Source organism: Trachemys scripta, chromosome 10 (assembly GCF_013100865.1).
Source record: "Trachemys scripta elegans isolate TJP31775 chromosome 10, CAS_Tse_1.0, whole genome shotgun sequence".
Taxonomy (NCBI): domain Eukaryota; kingdom Metazoa; phylum Chordata; order Testudines; family Emydidae; genus Trachemys; species Trachemys scripta.
In genome coordinates, this window is record NC_048307.1 from 4,398,279 (window position 1) to 4,420,852 (window position 22,574).

A 22,574-nucleotide genomic window follows, 5' to 3' on the forward strand; every position below is an offset into this window, starting at 1 on the left:
TGCTGAGTCATTTCATGCCTCTGCTGAATCTAGTTCCTCCTCTTCTGTTTATGGCCTGATAAGTAATGTGGGCCTGGTGGACTTTGTCTCCTCTTGAATGTGAGTTAATTTTTTGCTTGCCATCCAGCGCAGTCACATGATGAAAGTATTTTAAAGAGACATGACTTAAATTTAGGGGTGGGTGACTTTTTTTTACACACTCTAAAAAGTGATATAAATGTCTAAATACTGCAGTTTCTGAAACAAAGATTTCCCAACTGTCTCTAAAACCTGTACATTTTCAATTAAAAAAGAAAAACAGTTTGAGCATTATTACTGCAAAGTGGAGAGAAGAGTAAACAGAGCATCAATGGGGGCAGTACTCTAAAGGGAAAGAATGAAAGTTTAAATATTTTACTTATTACTAAGGGTTGTTCCTTTAAAATGGAAATCAAAAGACAGCCCTGAACCACACTGTGCCCTTTGAGCCTTCGGTATTGGCATTTCTGTTAGAGGAAGAGCCTGTCTCTCTTTAACATGGAGGAAGGAGAGAGCACACAATTAATTACAATTTGGGGGGATGGAGAGAAGCTGGAAGTTCTGCACCATCAGCTAGCAAGCAAGACCCAAACCACCTTATCCAATATAGTTGGGAAAGTTAGCAACACTAAACAGCTGTGAGGGGGATTCAATAAGCAGAAGACAGACCACAGTCAAACTATAGTTCATGGTTTTGGGAGGGCTGCCTCATGATTTTTGAATACTTGGGGTTGGCAATAGAGCAGATGCACTTAGTCAAATGTTCTTTCCATGGGTCTGCCCTGGCTCTCCACTTACAAATTAAACTACATAACACCTCTGCAGGGAGCAGTTTGCTGTTATCTGCAGTGTCATGGGGGAAGGGGGGGAGAATGGAGGCATAGAGGCTTAAATTCAGCCCTGGGGGAGAAGTGTCCAATCTCCACTGCACCCAAAGGAGATTCCACCTGCTTATGAGGGCTGCACTGGGTCCAGACCAGTTGGTGACTTGTCTACAATCACACAGTAAATCATTGGCATAAGTGAGATTAGAATTTGGGAGTACTGGCATCTACCCTCTCCCTCACACACTATGGCTTATCCTTTATTTGCTATTTCCCAGCAGTGAGGTTAATACACAATCAGGCCATCAAAAAGTCCAAGAAGAATTCTGCACCTGCTATAATAAACAGGAAGACACAGAGATGTATGAACTTAAAATTCATTATCAGTTTAATTATAGTAGCAAAGGAAGCAATTTTTTTAAAAATCTAATTAAAAGAAACAACCACTTTAAAGTACAATGATTGTTACAAGACAGCTGCTTTACTGGACCTCAGGCAGGGCCAGATTAGAATATTCTGAGGCCCTAAACTATGTCAAGTGTAAGAGGCCCAATACCATAAAAAAAAGAATTTATTATTTTCACAGAAAGGACATTGAATATATAAACACAAAAGCTTTATATTTGCATATATACAAGGGCAAAGTTGTAAAAATAGAATAATCTTCATTTTCCACAGCCCTCTCTAACGTTGACATCATGACAAATAAATTTTAGACAAATTCTTTGAACTAATTGCATACATAAGTAAACAATACAATATAAAAACAGCACAGTAAATAATACAATTTACTAGAAGAGTTCTCAGAAAAATTTTCTTCTATGTTGGGGCATCTAAATTGTGGCATTCCTGGTCTGAATACGCAATGAGACTCTTAGGAGATATAGGATGCGGATAACCCACAAGCTTAAAACTCAACTATTAGCTATATTGATATGAATTACACCCAGGTAATAAGCAAACCATCAGAAAATTGTAGGCGGGTTGTATTTTTCCAATAAATTGATTTGTTTTGTTTTTATGAACGGTTATGCTGAATTACCTAATATTGGTATTAAAATTAGTAGCAGAAAGTTTTTATTGAAACCAGTAAAAAATTAATTTTATATTGTAAATATTGAGATGTATATATCTGTACCACAACAAATTATATGCCAAAAGCCTGTGTTATTTTACCAGGATATTTGTTAGTCTCTAAGGTGCCACAAGGACTCCTCGTTGTTGTTACTGATACAGACTAACACAGCTGCCCCTCTGAAACCAGGATATTTCTGTGAAAGTTAGTGCTATTTTGTCTATGTTCTCACAGGAAAACAAGAGAGGAGATATCATTTTGTTTACACCATGAATAAGGAAAATTATCCTTCTTTTCATATGAATAAATGAAAAAATATTTGATTAATTTTTGTAGGGAAATACGTTCATCCAGACTATATATAAAATATATTTACAAACGTTCATTCTGATTTAATTTTTGCTATGAACCAATGAATTGTTGGGATTTTTCTTTTGCCATACTATAAAAATACAATGTATTATGTATATGATGTGTGTTTTATAAGTCTATATAAGAAGTTTTATATAGCATACTACCTATAATAAAATATTCTCTTGCATGCTCCAAACCCGCCAAGCAGAAAATCCCAGTCTTTTTTCTAGGTAGACATCTCTCTTCGCGTTCACTTCTCTATCCTCTGTCTCCCCAAGGACCACCAATCAATCTCGAGTAAACACTTCGGACACACAGAGGGACAAAAAGCTATATGTGCAAAAGAGAAAGAAAGAATTTACCAGAAAAAAGACTGGTAATCTCCAGACGGGCATTGAGAAAGTGAGAAAAACTGGCCTATATTCAGGCAAATATAATGACTATTATAGGCTTTAATAGCCTATAAATCATATATGCAGATAGTTTGAAATAACTTGCTCACCAAGTACTCAGAATATTTTGATATATCTGTATATCTTCCTTCGCTTCTCTCAAAATCCTCTATGTATCCTTTGGGCAGCATTCTCTGATATTTACTGTGAAGGTTCCCAAAACTGACGGAGGACAACACAAATGTATCTCCTCAAGATCCACTCGACCCAAGTCCATAAGACGATCACCTGCAAACTCAATCATGTGACGCACGGATAGCGCATGAAGCATGCGCACTAAAATACACAGTTGTGTGGATGTACAGATCAAAAGAAGAAAGAACACACTAACATGAGTATGAGCTTGGCAGGATGGCTTCACGGCACCGCCATCTCCAACCTCACATTTTTTCCCGATTTTATCAGCAGTGAGATTATTTATTTATTTTCATAAATTATGAGGGCACAGTCAGAATTTTACCAGTAGCAACTGGCCAAGAAAATGCTGTCTCAGGAGATTGATAGCAGACTTACTCATAGAAATACTAATTTTACAAGTGCTTTTATTGTTTGTTTTTTTTCTCAGACCTGGCCTCTCGACTGTCAATAATGATGTGTATATTTTTGTCATATTTGAAAAAAAATGTCTGTATTTAGAGCGAATCTTCTTTTTCCCATATCTCCTTATCAACTGATTTTGATAAAATTTGAAATGGAGTCAGTTTTTTCTTTTTTAGAGGCCCCTCATATTGCAAGGCCCTTAACTGTAGTTTAATTATTTTATACCTTAATCCCACCCTGGCCTCAGGAGATCTGAGTTCTAGGCCTGGCCCTGCCCAGCCTTTTTGTTTGACATGGACAAGCAATTAATTATTATTTATTTGTAGTACTGTAATGCTTGAGGGCGCCAAGCAGGGATTAGGACCCTATTGCGCTAGGTGCTGTACAAATATGAAATAAAAAGACAGTCAATGCACTCAGATTCTGCCTCAGTTTCCCCAACTGTAAAATGGGGCTGTATAACATGTTGCGACCCTGGGGTTGAAAGCTCTTTCTAGGTGCAAAGAAATATAAAACCTTTGCATGTGCTTCGGCAAGGTGCCAGCAGCACGGTTGCTGCTTCAAACTGGTTATGTTGATAAGTGGTTGGTGGGTGAGAGAAGCTGACGCTGAGGGGAGAAGGCGGAGGTTTCTTTTCCTCTCCATGGCACACAGAGGACTCAAAATATTTTAAGACCTTCCCTCTCCTCCCCTCAAAATTGTTTTGCTGCCCACGGCCAGGCCATCCCAGTGTAGCTGGAAGGGATTGGGCGAAGGGGATCAGGTACATGGTGGAGGATTTAACATTTATGGCTTTTACAGATGGGTACTGATGGGAGGGAATGATGGGGCGAGGTGACACAGCTGTCCTGACATGTGAGGCCTGGAAGAATCAGCCACCAGTCTGAGGTCCAATGGCTTTTCCCCTTGACCCTACCATGACAGCATAGGCTGCAAAGCCATGTGGGCCCCCCAGGCCATGGCTTTTAAGCAGGTCCGCGGACACAGGCTTGCCAACGGGCCAGGATTTGGCAGCCTGGCCCATTTCTCTACTCTCTTGCTGGCTGCTGGTCAAGAGAGGTAATTTCCTGGGGGGGTTGCTGCAGGCCCATGCGGCAGCACTTGCAGCCAGGCACGTCAGGGTTGGGAGCGTGCCACAACCAGCATCCTGGGCCCGCTCTGCATGGGCAGCGTGCCGCAGGCTGGACCCTCACCTGCTGGCGACTGAAACTAGGGGCTGCTAGGGGCTGGCAGGACACACCTGTCCCCTGAGGGCAAGACTTGCCACCAGGGAGGGATAAGGTAAGGTGGGGAATGTGTGTGTGGGGGGGATCCTCCTGGGCCAGGGGTTTGGGCTGCTGGGGTTGAGAGAGGAAGAGGAGGGTCAAGGGGGGGGGGGGGGGTGGGGTGCCCCCCCCCCCCCCCCCCCCCAGCAGCAGCTGGCCTTGCAGCGCCCGCAGCCCCAGAAGCAGGCAGCTGTTGCTGGTGTCATGCACGTTGTGCCCGGGCAGCGCAGGGGAACGGGCGGCGGAGTGCAGGGGATGGGCAGAACCGCGGGGCTCCGGGGCCCTGATCCCCGGGCCGCGGGGGTGGGACCCGGGGAGGGCCGGGGATGGAGGCGGCCGGGGCGGCTCGCTGGCTCCGGGCCCTGGGGGCGGTCCCTGGCGCACAGTGACAGGGCTACGCTCCGAGCCGCCGCCCGGGCCCTCCCGGACCCCGCAGCCTGCCCCGGACCCCGGACCAGGGAGCTCCCCGCCCCGAGCAGGTACCGAACCCCTGGGCGCTGCGGGCTCTGGGGCCGGGGCTGCAGCGAGCACCCGCAGCCGGGCTGGGTTTGCACGGGGGGGTCCGGGTGGTTGTTGCACACGCGTGTGAAAGGGGGTGCACCTGGGCAGGGGGGGTGACACTAGCAGACAGCTGATTAATTTGCACATGGGTGGAGGAGGTGGTCGGCATGTGGGGGCCCCGAGGATTTTCACATTGGTGGGGGGCGATTTGCACCTGGGTTTGGGGGTGTGTGGGGTGGGGGGTTCACACGGGGGGGATGCTTTGCGCGTGGGCTGGGGGCTGCCATGTGATAATTAATTCTCCCACCCTGTATTCTGGGAACTCATTTCCAGCTAGCCGGGGTCCCCTTCTGGGAACAGGGGTATTAGGAGTGGCTGCAACTCTCAGCTCTAAACTGAGACCTTCAACCAGGTGTAGCCAATGAGTTTTTGTCAAAGTCCAAATTTCTTGGTCAAGGTCCAGACCCCAGAGAAAATAATTAAACCTCCCCCAGTAATGATAGTAAGTAAATAAAAAGATATCAGGGTCCATTCAAAAGCGTCTGGCAGTCCGGCTTTGGCCCGTGGCCTGCCTCTGACTCCCCCTGCCTTCAACCAAACTAGACTGATCCTTCCACGCTGAACAGTTTTCTGAGTCCTGAGGCATTTGTGTGCAGCAGTTTGGATGTTCACAATCCCCAGAAAGCCCAAATTGGAGCTAAAACAGTGAATTAAACATGAGATGCGCTTAATGGGAACTGTTAGCTAGTGCATTGAGGCTGGGCTTGTGTTGCCACAGTGTTGTCGATTTACTTCTGACTAGGCAAGGAGAGGAGAGCAGGCCAAGAGCCGAAAGGCTGCTTTTCATAGTGGAGTTGCACCTGTTCCAGTAAGTCACGGCCCTGGGCTTGTTTGCCACAGGTGGAGTCTGTGCAAATAGACGCAGGAGGGTTGGGACTTGGAGCTGTTATGGTGTTGCTCTCTGCCTGGGACCTTGTTCTAAATATTTCTGATGCTGCTGGATTGTTTTTTTTTTTTTAATTGTATGGGATGGTTCTAAAATAATGTAATTTCCCTTACAGCTCACCTGTGTAGCTTCACAACCCTGGGACTATGAAGGTCAAAGTGATTTCAGTCTTGGAAGATAACTACATGTACTTGGTCATTGAAGAAAACACCAAGGAAGCAGTTGTAGTGGACGCAGCTGTTCCCAAGAGGGTAATTTTGCTACTTAAAGCCTTGAAATTAAAGGACATCTGGTCCTGGCTCAAGATCGTTGTTCAGAGCAGGCTGGCTTGTTTGTAGATACTAAAGGAAGGAATCTAGAGCTCTGGGAATGGTTAGAGTTGTGTTAATTTCGCTTCCACTAGGAGCACATAGTGACACACAAAATAAGAGCTATAGGAGTTAGTTAGTCCAGGTGGGATGTCTGCAGCAGGGCTGAGCTCAGTGGAAAGTTATGATCAGGAAAAACAAGAAGCAATTGTATTTATTAAACGTGTATATCATGATAGTGTCTAAAGTCCCCAGTCTCTTTGGGTCCCGTTGTGCCAGATGCTGTACAAACGAGGCCCAATCTTGTAAATGCTTCTCTGTTTGTTTGCAGGTTTAAAAGTTACTCAGTGTGGGTCTGCAGGATGGACTCTGGGACTGCAACTGTGTGTTGTAAAATGACATTAGACTATGGCTTAGGCCCAAAATTTATATTGTTTTTAGGGGAAAAGCTCAAAAAAGGTGTTACACAACCTAAAACAAACAGAAGTGCCTTAACTGTTTTTTTTTTTTTTTTTTTTAAATTGAAGTGAAAATGTTTTTGTTTTGTTTTTCTTGATTCACACTTTGCCTTGCAGTGCTGGACACCCAAACACAAGAACAGTCTTTGCTAATGGAGAGGACAGAAAATGAAACTGACTAGAAACAAATGTGAAACTGGCCTGTTTCATTATCCAAAATGCAGTGTTGCCAACTCTGGTGATTTTTATTATGGGCCTGGCAAGACTAGGTTTTTGGAGTGATGCTGCTGGAGTCATATCATTATATGAGAATTTCAACTTAATTGTTTTTTAAATGAAAGCTTTTAGTCCTCTTCATGGTTTGGGGAAGAGCTTGAAAATCTGACCCTAGAGTCTCACAAACCAGGAGGCAAAGAGAAAAATCCCAAATTAGTTTTTAAATTATTAATTGCTTTTAATAAATTATTTTATTAAAATTATTTAACTGGCTTAAAAAAGGACCCGTTTTTAAAAATCATCTCATGATTTTTGAGGCCTGACTTGTGATTTGTGAGCTTTTGAGGCACCAAAGCAAACAAGCAGCATTAATGACGAGATGGAAATGTTGGGGATCCATTCTTATCAACACGGTAATAAAAAACCTGGGGCACCAAGTGTCAGAGCCTGGGTCAATTGGCTTGGGCTGTGGGACTAAAAATTGCAGAGTAGACATTTGGGCTCAGGCTGGAGCCCAGGCTCTGGGACCCTCCCCCTTCGTAGGGTCTCCGAGCCTGGGCTCCAGCCCAAGTCTGGACATCTACATTGCAATTTTTAGCCCCGCAGCCAGAGCCCTGCTAACCCAAGTCAGCTGAGTCAGGGTGGCTGTGCCACAGGTCTTTTGTAGCCGTGCAGATGCACCTTCTGATAACAGAAGCCTCCATTCTGCAATGAGCTCCAGGTGGGCTGATCCTTGCTCCAATGCAGAACCCCAGTAGTACAGAGCTCCACCCAGGCTGAGTTCATTGGAGGGTCTGGGTCTCTGATACAGCTCCACATTGTGTGCTGCGTTCTTTACACTAAAGGGATAAATACTGCAAGTACCAAGGGAAATCACTTCCTTGATGATCTTGACAGCTTCAGCTGGGATTCTGTAGGATTGAAAAATATTCCACAGTCTTGTGCAGGCTTTTGAAAATCAATGCAATTGATGAAGAGGGGAGATTGCCATTCTACATATTCCTCTATGGTGGTCCTTAGTGTGAATATCTGATCTACACAGGATCTCTTGGGACTGAATCCAGCCTGGCCTTCCCTAATCTTTGCATCCACGGCCTCTTTCATCCTGTGTAGTATCCCTGCAGAAGGCTTTCCCTACAACTCCTCTCCAGTTGTTACAATCAGTAGGATCACCCTTTTTGGGTATTCTGACAATGATTCCATGTTTCCACTGGCCAAGAGGGGTCTTTTTTCCCCAAACTTGGTTGAACAGCTCTGTCAGTTTCGTTAGGATGGTGGTATCAACTACGTTTAGCATTTCTGCTGGAATTTGATCATCTCTTGCGGCTTTGTTACTTTTCAGCGTTGTGATTGCAGCCTCCACTTCTGATATTCCTCTAGTGACTGATGTTAAAGTCAAGTTGATCAGGTCCACGTATTTCATCAACATCGGATGCTGAAGTGGAGCTGGGTCTATCTGCTTTTCAGTTCTACCTCAGTTGTAAGCTTTCTTTTGTCTTTGCTTTTTATTGGCCCATGTCCTGTTTTGACATTTCCACACAGGGTTTTAGTCACTTGGTAAGTGGGCTCTGTGGTTTCCCATCATAGCAGCAGCTTCTGCTGCTAGGTCTTCAACGTATCTCCGTTTCTCTCTCATTCAGCTGCTTTTCACTGCTTTGTCTGCTTTCTTATACTCCTCCTTTACGTTTTCCAATAGTTTGTTTGTCTTAGAATTCAGGAGTTTTCCTTGCTGAGACACCACGTCTCTTGGCTCATCCAGTTCTTGCTCTGTCTGTGTTGCTATCCGACTGTGACTGGGACAGCTCGAATCACATTGTCTCTGAGTGCTGCCCATTTTTCTTCAGGCCCTTTCTGTGTATCACCTTTTCTGCCTCTGTCAGTGCCTGCAATCTATGCCTTAGTTCACGCTGGAATTTCTCATGGGACTCTTTGTTTTCAGTTTTGTACTGTTGATTTTCTTTACCACTTTCTGTTTAAAGTTGATCTTCCTCTGTTTTAATTTCGGTTTAGCAATGCAAAGATTGTGGTTGCTGTGAACATCTGCTGCTCAGTATGCCCTTAGGTCTTGGACAGATTACCTGCATCTTCGGCCAATGCAGTTGTGGGCGATCTGATTTTTCGTTTTGCCATCTGACAAATTCCACGTGTCTTCATCTATGTCTTTGTGAGGGACCAGGCTACTTGCAAGACCCAGGTTGGTGACCAAACACAATTCAATGAGTCTCTTGCCATTTTGGTTAAGGGTTCCCAGCCCATGCTTCCCTGTTGCTCTTTCCATACCTTGGTTATCACATCCTACTCTAGCATTAAAGTCGCCCATGACAAGGAGTAAGTCACGTTTAGGTATTCTGTCGATCACACATCAGAGGCAATTGTAGAACTTCTCTTTATCGTCATCGCTGTGTTCCTCTTTTGGAGCGGAGCACTGATTGATATCTTTAGGCCTCTGGTTTGGAGTTTGGCGTCTACATTGCATTGGTTAATAGACTGTAGTTGGTGAATGATTTTTTTCCCCCACAGAATCTGTTGTATTGAGCGCTGCTCCCTGTGTTTTGGTGTTGCTGTGCCCTAGGCAAAGGAGAAGTGTCTCCTCTTGCTCTACGCACTTCTTATCCACACCTATCACTCCTCTCTCACTGATGCCCAGGATTTCGAGTCTATAGTTGTCCATCTCCCTCATGATCCGTGCGATTGCATTCCACTTGCCAACTCTGAAGTGTTTTCTTGCTAATAGCATCAAGCTTCCAGGAGGCTTCATGCAGCATGAGGGGTTGCTAGTGTTCCTTTTCACCGGAGTGGCAGCCTGGTTCTGTTTCTATAACCAGTGAAGAGTTCTGGGGGTTTTTTTTTTGCTAGGGGTTAGTCTTGCACTCAACTCTCCCTGCTTTAGCTGGCCTTGGGACTGGCAGCTAATCATGGTGCAGCAGGTTGGAGCTACTGGACTTAGCAGCATGGAAAAAAGCATCTGTTTATAGCAACACAGCTTGCATCTGACTGACTTCATCCACTGCCAACCTGGCTATCAAAGACAGTCACTGGGCAGGGGGGAGGATCTGTCTCCATTTCTGATCGGCTCTGGAAGCATGATGCCTCCAGGGAGGGTGGGGGAGTATGGCTGCTGCTTTATCCCTGAAAGGGGTGTAGGGTGCATTCCTCTCCAGAGCTGGCCGGCTGTGCTGGCTGGGGTGGGAGACAATGGGGCTATGCCTCACCTCCTCGTCACCTTTGGGGTGGTCATGCTGATAGCATCGCTGCCTCTGGACAGTCTTTTCTCTACTGCAGTTGGGTTACCCTTTGCACCCTTCTTGTGCCCTGCATTCTTTTTGATCACAGTTTGACTCTTAATCAGACCGAAATGATGCAAATAACCAAAGGTCAGACTTTCATATTTGCAGATGTGAAAAGGCAGGCACATAATTTGTGCCTGGAAGTACTGTGATTGCACGAGCAGTCATGGTGATTGCACATGCAAATGTCATGCATACAGTTTTGTGCACACACTTGTGCAATAGCGCTTTATGGCCCAATTTGCATAAGTGGAAGCCAATATCACAATCTGCCGATCGTTAGGAATCCCTGCCAATATCAATTCTGGGAATATTTGGGAGGGGGGATTCGAATTAAGGGCGTATTTGCAGTTGGATTTCCAGTGGTATAGTGAGTTACCCCGATCTGATCTGTCCGGGATCACCGAGTGGATTCCCCTGTGTTCTAGGGAACACGAAGGCATCGTGCTTAAAGATCCTACCAGAAATGGGCTGAGTTTTTGACATTTGCTATAAGACACCTTGAAAGAGTTTATGGGAAGATACATGATGCACTAAGGGCTTCTTTTTATTCCTAGGAGAGGGGCAGTCAGGAGCTGGATATAGTATTCTTTGCTCACGTTCAAAATGCCAGGCAGAGACCTACTGTTCTGCTTACCTCTTTCTTATAACAAAAATATCCATCACTTAACTCCCTCACTGACGCTGGGGTCTGATTTATAAATTAAAGAGCATTTGACAACATTTAATACTATGTTGCATGAAAATCCATCCCAAAAGGCAGCACCTTGTTTCTTGTACGTGTGGCTTTTTGTGTGTCAGATGTTTTTTACGCTGCCTTTCCGTCACCAGGTATTATTCCGATCGCAGGGTGAGTTTGCAGGGCTGCCTCTTGAAATGTGATCTGTTCACACATAATCTGAAGTCACTGGGAGACCCTGCGTGAGGCTAGCTTTGCAGAGTCATGTTTCAGAGAGCAACAAGGCTTTCAAGATTGTCTTTAGGGTCTTTAATGATTAATTTTCTGACACAGATTAGTAGCTGGAATCTTTTTTTTAAAACTATGCTCTTTGACGTGACTTTTTCCTCCCCATTTTAGTTACTAGAAATTGTCAGAAAAGAAGGCGTTACCCTTAAAGCGATTCTTACCACCCATCACCATTGGTAAGTGCTGTGGAGAGTAAAGGGGTACATTACTGTATGTTAGACATGGAAAAGGTGCAGAGAAGGGCAAGAACTATGATTACAGATATGGAACAGCTTCCATATGAGGAGAGATTAAAAAGCCTATGGCTGTTCATCTTAGAAAAGAGATGACTAAGGGGGGGGGGAGATATGATAGAGGTCTATAAAATCATGAATGATGGGAGACAGTGACTAAGGAAGTGTCGTTTACCCCTTTGTGTAATACAAGAACCAGGGGTCACCGGATGAAATTAACAGGCAGCTGGTTTAAAACACACAGTGAAGTACTTCTTCACACAACACACAGCCAACCTATGGAACTTGTTGTGAAGGATAGGTCTGTCAATGGCTATTAGCCAAGATGGCTGGGGACGCAACCCCATGCTCCAGGTGCCCTAAACCTCTGAACTGCCAAAAGCTAGGACTGGATGATGGGATGGATCATTTGATAATTGCCCTGTTCTGTTCATTCCCTCTGAAGCACCTGGCATTGGCCAATGTCGGGAGACGAGACGCTGGGCTAGATCGATGGACCTTTGGTCTGAGCCAGCGTGGCCATTCTTATGTTCTTAGTATTCTCATCAGAGTGCATGAGGCTCGGGGGAAGATCTATGCAGAAATCCCTGCTCGTAAGACAGGACAGCCACACACTGTGATCTGTGCAATATCAAGGGACCCGATCCTGCGAGGTGGAAGCAGAGCGCTCTCAGCACTCCCCAGGATCGGGCCCTGAATGCAGAACAGTTCTATTGGGCTGCTGGGCTCACATATGGAGAAGTTGTGTCCTTTTTCAGAATGTCCGGTGGCCCTTTTTCATGCTCCGAAATCTTGAGTCACGGTATTTTTCATGTCGCAACATACACCAGGGCTGTCCCCACAGTACTAGGGTAACATTGATGCAGGAGCCCGAGACTCGTTTTAGCCCTCCTCTTTCCTCTGGGGTATCAGTAAATGCTGAGTGATGTGCGGAGACGCTAATCTCACTCCCTGTCTGTGAAGGGACCATGCCCGAGGAAACGAAGAACTGGCGAAGGTGTATCCAGAGCTGCAGGTGTATGGGGCGGATGAGCGGATTGGAGCCTTGATGCACAAGGTGACTCACAACGAGGAGTTAAAGGTACAAGACTGGACGTTTATTATTAATGTTGTTGCTCTTGCCTCGCTTAACGCCCCCCCCCGGATCTCAAAGCTCTTTACACGCGTGATTGAATGACATGTCCTGCGCCTTGGCAGGGAGGTCAGTGTCGGGATCCCTGTTTTACTGAGGGCGATGGTGAAGGACAGAGCTGGGAAGTGATGTGCCCAGAGACCTGCAGTGAGTCAATGTGAGAACGGGGACCAGAGAGAGTCCTTTGCTTGCCCTGGGTTGAATGTGCATGAGATTGTAGGGGTGTAACCAAGGAAGGATTCGGTCCATGCTCCCACTATGCACACTCTTAATGTCTTTGGTTTTTCCTGCTGTGTAACCCACTGCTGTGGCTGGGGGAACAGTGAGGAAGCTAAAAATTACAGTTGCTGCCTGTCAGTTGCTCCCGGAGACCAACTACTAATTCATTTAGGTCTGACTCTGCTCTAGTGTGCATGGGAATCTATGGGATCGCTGCAAGGGGGGCGGCGCTAGGATCCAGCATCAAAAACCTTCCCTGGCATATTGCTGCCAGGGTTCTCTGCAGCAGATTCTCATTTTGAACAACTAGCCAGTAGATGGTAGCATTTCCCCATGGTAATAAATCCACATGTGATAGCCTCTGCTGGAAAGCTTTGCTCTGGGACTGTTTGAAATCCAAATGCGGATCTGAATTTTACAAATGACCCTTTTCTTTAGAATGGATTGAACCAAACTCCTAGATCTGAACATTGCCAGTCAACAAAGTACCAGAAATTTTGCAGCCTGCCTTTGTTCAAATAGATCCTGTGGACAAACTTCATAGCTGGCTTTATGTACTCTGGGGTGGATGTGAGCACAGGCCTGCGAGCCAGAAACTACCAATTCCTAATCTAAATTTCCCCACATGTAACACAGGGATAATTTCCGCCTCTTGTGAATCTTAATTTGCTAATATTTGTCCTGTTGGTGAAATGCCAGGAAGAGGAAAAATGCCTTATAAATACAAAGCATAATTGTCACTTATTGTCCTGCATCGTCTTTGGCATTAGCAGCTGGGGAACGTGGAAAATATTCTTACATGTCTGTCTTTTGGGAAATTTATCTTTTGGTTGTCCAATTTCCATCTGGAGTCATCTAGTTATTGAGGTAAGGGAGGGGCGGGGTGCCAGAACATGGGGGAGGCAGGGGTCATGGCGGTAAGGGTGAGTGACAGGGATTAATTGCACCCTCAGCAAGTTCGCAGATGACCCTAAGCTGGGGGGAGAGGTAGATACGCTGGAGGGGTAGCAATAGGGTCCAGAGGGACCTAGACAAACTAGAGGATTGGGCCAAAAGAAATCTGATGAGGTTCAACAAGGACAAGTGCAGAGTCTTGCACTTAGGACGGAAGAATCCCAGGCACCGCTACAGGCTAAGGACTGACTGGCTAAGGGGCAGTTCTGCAGAAAAGGATCTGGGGATTACAGTGGACGAGAAGCTGGATTTGAGTCAGCAGTGTGCCCTTGTTGCTGAGAAGGCCAATGACATATTGGGCTGCATTAGTAGGAGCATTGCCACCAGATCGAGGGAAGTGATCATTCCCCTCTATTAGGCACTGGTGAGGCCACACCTGGAGTATTGTGCCCAGTTTTGGTCCCCCCACTACAGAAAGAATGTGGACAAATTGGAGAGAGTCCAGCGGAGGGCAATGAAAATGATTAGGGGTCTGGGGCACATGACTTACGAGGAGAGGCTGAGGGAACTGGGTTATTTAGTCTGCAGAAGAGAAGAGTGAGGAGGGATTTGATAGCAGCCTTCAACTACATGAAAGGGGGTTCCAAAGAGGGTGGAGCTCGGCTGTTCTCAGTGGTAGCAGATAACAGAACAAGGAGTAATGGTCTCAAGTTGCAGTGGGGGAGGTCTAGGTTGGATATTAGGAAACACTATTTCACTAGGAGGGTGGTGAAGCACTGGAATGGGTTACCTAGGGAGGTGGTGGAATCTCCTTCCTTAGAGATTTTTAAGGCCCGGCTTGACAAAGCCCTGGCTGGGATGATTTAGTTGGGGATTGGTCCTGCTTTGAGCAGGGGGTTGGACTAGATGACCTCCTGAGGTCTCTTCCAACCCTAAACTTCTATGATTCTGAAAAATATCGGCTAGCAGATCCCAGCTGGGATGGAAATAAGCTGATTTGCTGTAGCATCATGTCGTGAAGAAGGGAAGTCCATATTGCTTTGTTTGGAAGCTCTCTGGGATAGGGACCATCTCTTTGCTCTGTGTTTATGCAGCGCCCAGTGAGGTTCTGGTCCTTGAGTAGGGTCCGTAGGTGCGGTGATAATACCAACAATGGAAATCCCCTGTGTCTTACCAACCTGGATTGCCCCTTTTTCTCTGCAGTTTGGAGATATTAACGTGAGGTGCCTGTTCACGCCGTGCCATACATCAGGCCACATGTGTTATTTTATGTGGGAAGAGAACTCCCCAGATGCTCCAGCCCTCTTTTCAGGTATTCAGCACCTTATTGAGAAGCCAGCAGGAGCTAAAAAGTCTCAGACGGTCTCTGATTGGGATCTCTTTGAATGAGCTACGGGGGGACTTATCATTAGATTAGTATTCTACCCAGAATCATTTAGATTCTGCCGCGATCTGCATGGGACTACCTCATTTTAAGAGTAAGCCTGAGCAAGACGGGATTTGTTTTCCTTTAAAGTCATATCTGGCCCTTATCTGGCCCCCAATTGTGCAGATGGGGAGCTGTAGCCCAGAGGTTCAGATCCTCTGAGGTATTTATATGCCTAAGTGACTTGCCCACGAGCACAGAGGAAGCCTGTGGCAGAGGTAGGAATAGGTGCTCTGCCCGCTAGACCATCAAAAAGTGCCTGACTGCCAGCTCCGGGGAGTAAAGTCCTGTTCACTCTTGGCACAGATACAACAGCAGGGCGGGCTTCCCACAGGCATCAGCCCCTGGCCACATGCCACCTGCCTGTCCTACAGGCAGAACCTCCTTGCCCTCCCCCAAATAAGGTGACATGTTTCCCCGCGCAGGTGACACCTTGTTCATTGGTGGCTGTGGGAAGTTCTTTGAAGGGACGGCCGAGCAGATGTACAAGAACCTGACTGAAATCCTGGGTGCTTTGCCGAAGGACACTGTGAGTGTCGCGCCTATTTCAGGGCGTGCATGGGCCCTCTCCCCGATTTCCCTTCATCTCCCTTTCTGTGTCTCGGAGCAGGCAGGCCAGAGCTTTATGCCCGCAGCGCATTGGCGCCAACGGGCTTCTCAATCTGCCTGAGCAACGTGCGCTGCCCAGATTTTCTCTGGCTGGCCACCAACCTTTTGCAATTTGACACGTTGACCAAATGCCACTCAGTGACCGGAATGACCGCAGTGCGGATTTGATGTTGTGAGATCGTAGCTGGGTGGCTTCTGTGCTTTGGGCACCTCTAGGCCTACAAGCCCCAGAAATTGGCCAAAGGACAAGCTCTCCGGGCCAAGGTGACCTGGTCTTTTCACTGTCAGCCAGCTGGTCCAGGGCTACATACCCTTCCGCAGGCTCCCCTGCAAGTGTGAGCTGTTCTGTGATTGTGGAGACCTGACCCAAGGCGGTAGGTCTCCCCCAAGAGACTGGGATGAGTTCTGAGGGAGATGTGTGCTCTGCTCAGGCAGCTACTTCTGGCCACCCCCCCTCAGCAGGAGCTGCTCCATGAGTGTGGGGACTGGGCCCAGAACCCTCCACCAGCGTCTACTTCCCACCGTCCCCTCAGCATGAGTGATAGATTCCAAGGTCAGAGGGACCACGGTGATAATCTTGTCTGACCTCCTACGTAACACAGGCCGGAGAGCCCCCCCCAAATCATTCCTAGACACTGTGACTATGGGGATCAGGCCCAGAGCTCTCCCCCAGGCAGCTGCTTCCCCCGGCATTAATTGCAGTGGGCAAACCACATGCATTCAATGCATCCTCCCCTGGTAGGACACCCAGCCCACCAGAGAGAAGAGCCCTCCAGAATCTCCGCCCAAGGTCAAGCAGCCGCGTGGCCAAGCAGCGGAGCTCTGCGCTGCACCCTGAAGACCAGCAGTCTGTGGCTCTCGCTGAGGGAGTTCCACATCCAGGCTCCTCTACAGGAGGGAACGCTAGTCCCCCGGAGCTCACCTGGGGTCTCCGCCGCTGGGATGCCGCTCCAGAGGCGCTATCCTGGGTGGGGAGGTACCACGCCCAGGGGGATGTGCAGGCCGTAAAGGTGCATTGTGTCGTTTGCGTTGCAGAAAGTGTTCTGTGGGCACGAGTACACCGTGAGGAATCTCAAGTTTGCTTTGAAAGTGGAACCGGAGAACGAGAGTGTGAAAAAGAAACTCGCTTGGGCAAAAGTAGGTGTTTCCCCTTCTGAAGCAGAGAGCCCCCGTGGGAAGGGGAGGCTGGAACGAACATTGAGTTCTGCAAACGCTAGATTTGTTGTCCCTCTAATCGGTCTGTGTGTTTAAGGTGCCTGTCCCCATAATGTCTAGGAGCCTCTAAGCATCTGCCTCTGGTATTCTCCGTGAGCTCAGTGCTGGGGACGGTCTCCATACGCTGAACAAGTCTGTGGTTTCTCCCCAGCTCCGAGACGACGAGGACTTGCCCACGGTGCCTTCCACCCTGCAGGAGGAGTTCCACTACAACCCCTTCCTGCGGGTCTCGTGAGTAGAGTTCCATGCCTCCTGCAGCCCCCTGGGCACTAGGGGCCTTGCTGGTAGGCCCAGTTGAGTTTGAGGGGACAACGGGCTCCGCGGGAACGGAGACGCCCTGTAGCATTGCCCTGTCCCGCACTGGGCCGAGCGCACAAAGCAAGGGAGCGCCCTTTCCCCAGGCCTAGGAATGCTGCTGCTTTTCCTGCCTTCCAGCAACAGACCTTTCACTTGGTGACTCACAGGGGACGGGCAATTTTGCCCTCCCGCCAGTACGAGATGCATCGAGTGGGTGATGGGGGGGGGGGGGGAAGGGGATGTCTCATCTCCCCCTAGCTCCCCATCCAGAATAACTCATTCCTAGCCAGCCCTCTACAGGGATATAATGGAGGAAGATACCCTCCCCATTGGCTCCCTGCTCCCCACAGGGTGAGGAGTGGTGGGAGGAGACAGCCTACAACCAGATTCTGTTGTTACTCTGGTATAAAGCCAAAGGGAGTCTCTAAAAACAAGACTCCAGATGGCCACCGGTGTCCCAGAAAACCAAACCTGGCCTTGAGTCTTCTCGCTTCCCTTTGCTGCTACGCACGGGGCACACAACGGGTGTCGCTTTCACTTGCAGGGAAGAAGCCGTGCAGAAATTCACTGGCCAGACGGCTCCGGTGGCTGTGCTGCGAGCTCTCCGCACAGAGAAGGATAACTTCAAGAAGCCCAAAGAGAGGCTGACCCCTCAGGCCATGCTGGCGTTCGAGTGGGGACTCTTCGGCCCCTTCATGGGGAAGAAGTGAAATGCAGCCGGGTTTGTCAGATCGTTTATTTTGTGCCAATATATAAACGCAACCAAGGCCCCAGCGAGGGCCAGGCCTTTTACCAAACTGCAGTATCCTGAGCGTCGTCGTGGGGGAGGCCTGTTAGGCCAGCCTGTCTCCCAGCTGGGCAAGGATCGTTCCCCGCAGCACAATGTGTAGGGCTCTGTCCTGTCTGGCTTTAAATGACTCGGCCACTGCAGCTTCCCCTACTGCATGGGCCTCGCTGCTGGGAAGTGGGGCTTGTTATTCAGCCTCGGTTTTTCTTTACTCCTTTTGATCCCCTCGCTTCTAGCTGTATGTGTTAACCACGCGAAGCAATTCCTCTTACACCCCTCCGAGAATGGGCTGATTCTCTGAGCCCTGCCTCTTGAAAAGGGCGATGTAAGAAACAGGTTTGGTTTTGTACCTGGAAGTAAACTGGGGGCTTCTGGAAAACAGGGAAAGCTGAAAAGGGAAACGTAAGGGTTCTACGTGGAACAGTTCGGCCCAGAGCTATTCCTGTTCTTAAAAGGCTGTTTTGTCGCTCCTCAAAACAAGATACTTTGGGGACATCTTAACATTTTTAATTCTTCTAGTAATTACTGGGGGAGGGGCTGCTCTCTGAATGGAACGAAACTATTCTGTGTACCAATGTAGCATTAGAAAAAACACTTATTTTGCACTAAGCCATGGCTGTCCTTGTCAACAGTGACTCTCTCAAACTATAACTGAGAAACTTGAAAGTGCTGATTTCTGTGCCAACCTCTCCTTAACGACTGAAGACAATTGTCTCCAGAAAATCAAAACGGGCAGTGAATGGGCCCCTTGTAGTGTGATCTGGCAGCTGCATGTATATTCAGTAGAGTATATAAAGCAGTGCATCTTTTTGAGGAGCCGACACTGGCCCCCTGCAACCTTGACACGTTGGAAAGGTTTCACGTAATAGAATTATAGTGTATAAGGCAAAAACGTATCACTCTTAATCACAGCAAGGTGAAACTAGCCGCAGGGTAATTGGAATGAGTGGGTTGGAGGGGAATTGTCTTTTTGCTTAATATTTAGGAATATCTTTAAATCAAAAGCAGCATTTTAAAAAAAACTGGTTTTGAATAATCCCAAATCAAAATGTTATAGGATTTGCCAAACAATTACTAGGGACGCAGCATGGGAACAGATTAACCCTCCAAAATGCTTTAAATTGGAGCCCAGGCTTGTGGTCCTTCAAAGCAAGACTTCACTGGGAGTTGCTTGTGCATAAGGCCTGATGGATCACCTCCCCTAGTCTCCTAGTTTGAAAACATGCACTCCCTGTACCAGCAGAGGCAGATTAAGGAACCACAGTTAAAAGCCTGTGCAGATTTATGCACATTTAATTCTATGCAATTGACTAGGGGATTACTCACATCCATGTCTACAGCATGGGGGCCTTGGGTCAGTAAGCAGCATCTGTTTTGCTGCTTTTCTCCCACTACAGAACATCCAAGAGTCTTCCCCTCCCACATGCCTGTTTGAAATAGTGGAAAGGGGAAGAAATTTGGAAGAACTTGTGTTTGCATCACCTTTTTTTTTATTATTATTATTTTAGAAGTAAAAATTATCAGTTTTTTAAAAAAGTCAGCCTTCCAATTTTAGTTTATTAAAAATAATACTGCAACTTTTTTAAAATCTGAAAACTGTGTATAGTACTTAAGTTTGCAAGGCACCAGAGCGGTTTATTACAATATTTAGAATTAAGCATGGTCTCCTTTGAAAGAAAATCTAGAGGAGCTCTGTAAACAGCTGTGAAAATGCCGATGGCTGGATTAGATGGAGCAGTTCTAGGGAGCAAGTTGCTCCGTTTCATGATTCCATAGCTTTTACTATTAAATAGCAGGCCTCATTCTCCATTACCTTGAGTTACTGTTCACACCAAAGTGCAACAGTAGGTGTACGCACTACTCCATTAAAATGGCAGTGATTTTACACCTACTTCACACAGGTGAATGAGAACACAAAGGAAGGCAGATTGGGCCCACTAAAACGTCTATTGTAAAACCTTTCACACGGCTTTGATTAAACTTGATAGTTGTTGGCACTAGATTATAGTTGATCTGATTTTTCTTTTATGTACTGTGAGCTAGGAGTGTGGGGTTTTTAAAAATAAACCGATATAATTGTCTCCTTACTAGGTTTGCACAGTACAACTTGTGTGTAGACCTGCCCAACGTGTCACACTGATGCGAACAACCACTGAATGTACAACTAAGATTGTTTTACTGATGTGTAGAATATAGCTCTTGTAAATGGGTAGCAAAACAAAATGCAGATTTCTAATGGGTTAATTTTACATTGCACTAGCTAATTAGCATTTTATTTGTATATGCCTAATGAGGATTGCACATTTCGAATAGAAATAGAACTTGCGTGTTTTGCACTTTAGTACAGAGTTAAGTTATAGCACTTGTGTACTAAACTTAGAATTTCATCATTTAACACTAGAATTCATGAGTCTTGCTGTAATTAAAACCTATCTGTAAAACTACGCATGAGAATGTATTTACTGAAACTAGTCCCCTACTTACAAAACAGGAGAGAAAAGCAACGTGAGAGTCTTGCGAGATGAGCACTGTGTACTCGCTAGTAGATTGTAATGACAACTTTAAATAAAGCTTTGATTTTTTTTTTTTTAACTTTGACAGTCGTGCATCTTACTGATGGATTACTTTAAAAAGTGAGGCAGCAAGAGAAAACAAGGCTTTTCTTTACAGGTATAAAAGGCAATCGTTGTCTCTTACAACTTTGCTTTTGGCAAGATGGAGGTAGATCTGTTGCTAGTTTGATCTGATGCTCGGTTTAGAACTAAAACTAACAAATAGAAACAGGTCAGCATGAATACTTCAGTGATCTGAAATGTGGAGGAGTTTGAGATTTTCAAATATTATACATTGTCCCACCAAAAGGCCAGTCAACTTCTGCTTTGCTAGACGATAAGTGAAATGGCATCTTTCTCTCCGGCTACCTAATTTTCCCTATTATTCTGCATTAGGCCCATGTCATCTTATTTGAAAGGCAGGAACCCAGGCCTGCAAAAGATACAATGCTTTAACGAAGCCAGTCAGTGAACAACATTTGAATTGCATATACCACTTGTTCTTTTAAAAATCTCCAAATCTGCATGCTTAACATTTAAGCACCCGAGTACTGCTATTGACTTCAATGGGACTACTTGGATGTATAAAGCATTTATAGGCCCAGAGCCTGAACTCCCTGAAGGAGGATTTCTAACAACTTGTCAAGTCATGGCTTAGATTGGAGTGTAGCTAAGAAACCAATTTGTTGGTCAGGGTTTAACCAAAAAGTGACAGGAAGGTCTGCTGTGTTTTGTGTGGGACTTAAAGGGACAATAGCTTAAAATCATGTACATTATTGGTGAAAGTAATATGTAAAATGATTCACCGGAAGAGAATTTCTACATTGTGTGCACTTCACAGCACTTTCTCTATAGTCAGTTACCTTCCTTTTGCTCTGTGGGTGTCTCAGCCAGCAGGGTGGGGAAGAAGCATGTTTAAATATGGGAACATGTGATTGTAAACTCACAAAGCATGGCCGGTACAGTACCTGGGAGTATTTTAATTTTGCAAACCTGACAGTATCCCTTAATCCATTGTTAAGTGAGGGTCAAAGAATTCTTGGACCATACTAAGTAAAGAAATTTAGTAGGAAATTAGAAATTCACAGTGAGCTCAAATGAAATAGAAAGGTCTTTACCCTGTTTAACATGAGGAGTTCTCAGAATGCCCATAAGCAAGAGCAGCACATTTAAGGTACATATTTCTAACCAGAGACCATGTGTTCCAAGGCAAGTAGACCAGTAGTTTTGTGTAAGATGTATTGGTGCTTTGTGTTAACTATGGAGAGACTTTATACTCACTATCATGATATTCCTTCTGGTAAGTTACTGCCCTTGATTCTTCTCTGACCTCACAGGCTTAATATTCTGGTCTTAGTATTTGTATTACAGTAGCAGCCAGAGGCCCTATTCAGAACTGAGGCACAATTATGCTGAGTACTGTGTGTTATTCAAAAATGAAATGGGCCTGTTTAACCCTTCTGTGGAACAGACTGTATGAAGATCACTTGCTTCATCTGAGTGTCCGGTAGCATCCACTAGTGAACTCTGCTACTGAGATATTAGGTAGCCTCTGCTGTTCTGTTAATCCCTCTAATTCACATAGGCGGCTGTAGACTATTTACATGAAAAAACTGGTGACAGGTTTTTCTGCCCATTCATTCAGGTCAGAGTTCAGCAGGTAATAAAAGTTTTAAACAGAACACTCACTCCCTTGTAAGCTGCTCCCATCCATGCCTATGAAACTTTCAGCTTACTTGAAATACAGGAAAAGATGTCACAGCTAGACTCCAGGAGCAGGAAATGGAATACCAGTGGCCAGTTAACTGGAATATGATGTCCTAAGAGTCACAGCCCTAAAACTTCATGCTGTGAAAATATAGCAGATGTGTTGTTCAGGTACAAGACTAGTAAAATTTTGACTTATCAAAAACATCCAAGTGTCACAGTTGACACAAGTCAGTCCTGGATTCTGTGTACCTTAAATGCATTGATTGACTCCAGTGTGACTGGGGGTGTG

The 22,574-nt window shown here is 46.1% G+C and overlaps 1 protein-coding gene across 1 annotated transcript; it reads left to right on the plus strand.

Annotated features, from left to right (window-relative positions):
• The first annotated feature begins 4,897 nt into the window (after nucleotides 1-4,897).
• On the plus strand, nucleotides 4,898-20,611 carry HAGHL (hydroxyacylglutathione hydrolase like). The gene is made up of 9 exons (XM_034783703.1): nucleotides 4,898-5,007; nucleotides 6,091-6,226; nucleotides 11,323-11,387; nucleotides 12,408-12,525; nucleotides 14,893-15,001; nucleotides 15,541-15,644; nucleotides 16,760-16,861; nucleotides 17,091-17,170; nucleotides 17,781-20,611. Exons 2-9 carry the CDS (start codon nucleotides 6,122-6,124, stop codon nucleotides 17,944-17,946), a joined length of 849 nt encoding a protein of 282 aa, XP_034639594.1. The 5' UTR covers nucleotides 4,898-5,007; nucleotides 6,091-6,121; the 3' UTR covers nucleotides 17,947-20,611.
• Nucleotides 20,612-22,574: the final 1,963 nt, after the last annotated feature.

Bases quoted from the DNA above. Each gene is read 5' to 3' on its own strand.
- HAGHL (XM_034783703.1), top strand. From the start codon at position 6,122: ATGAAGGTCAAAGTGATTTCAGTCTTGGAAGATAACTACATGTACTTG. The intron at 6,227-11,322 runs GTAATTTTGCTA...TCCCCATTTTAG, and splicing joins ACGCAGCTGTTCCCAAGAGG to TTACTAGAAATTGTCAGAAA. The intron at 15,645-16,759 runs GTGAGTGTCGCG...TTTGCGTTGCAG, and splicing joins GTGCTTTGCCGAAGGACACT to AAAGTGTTCTGTGGGCACGA.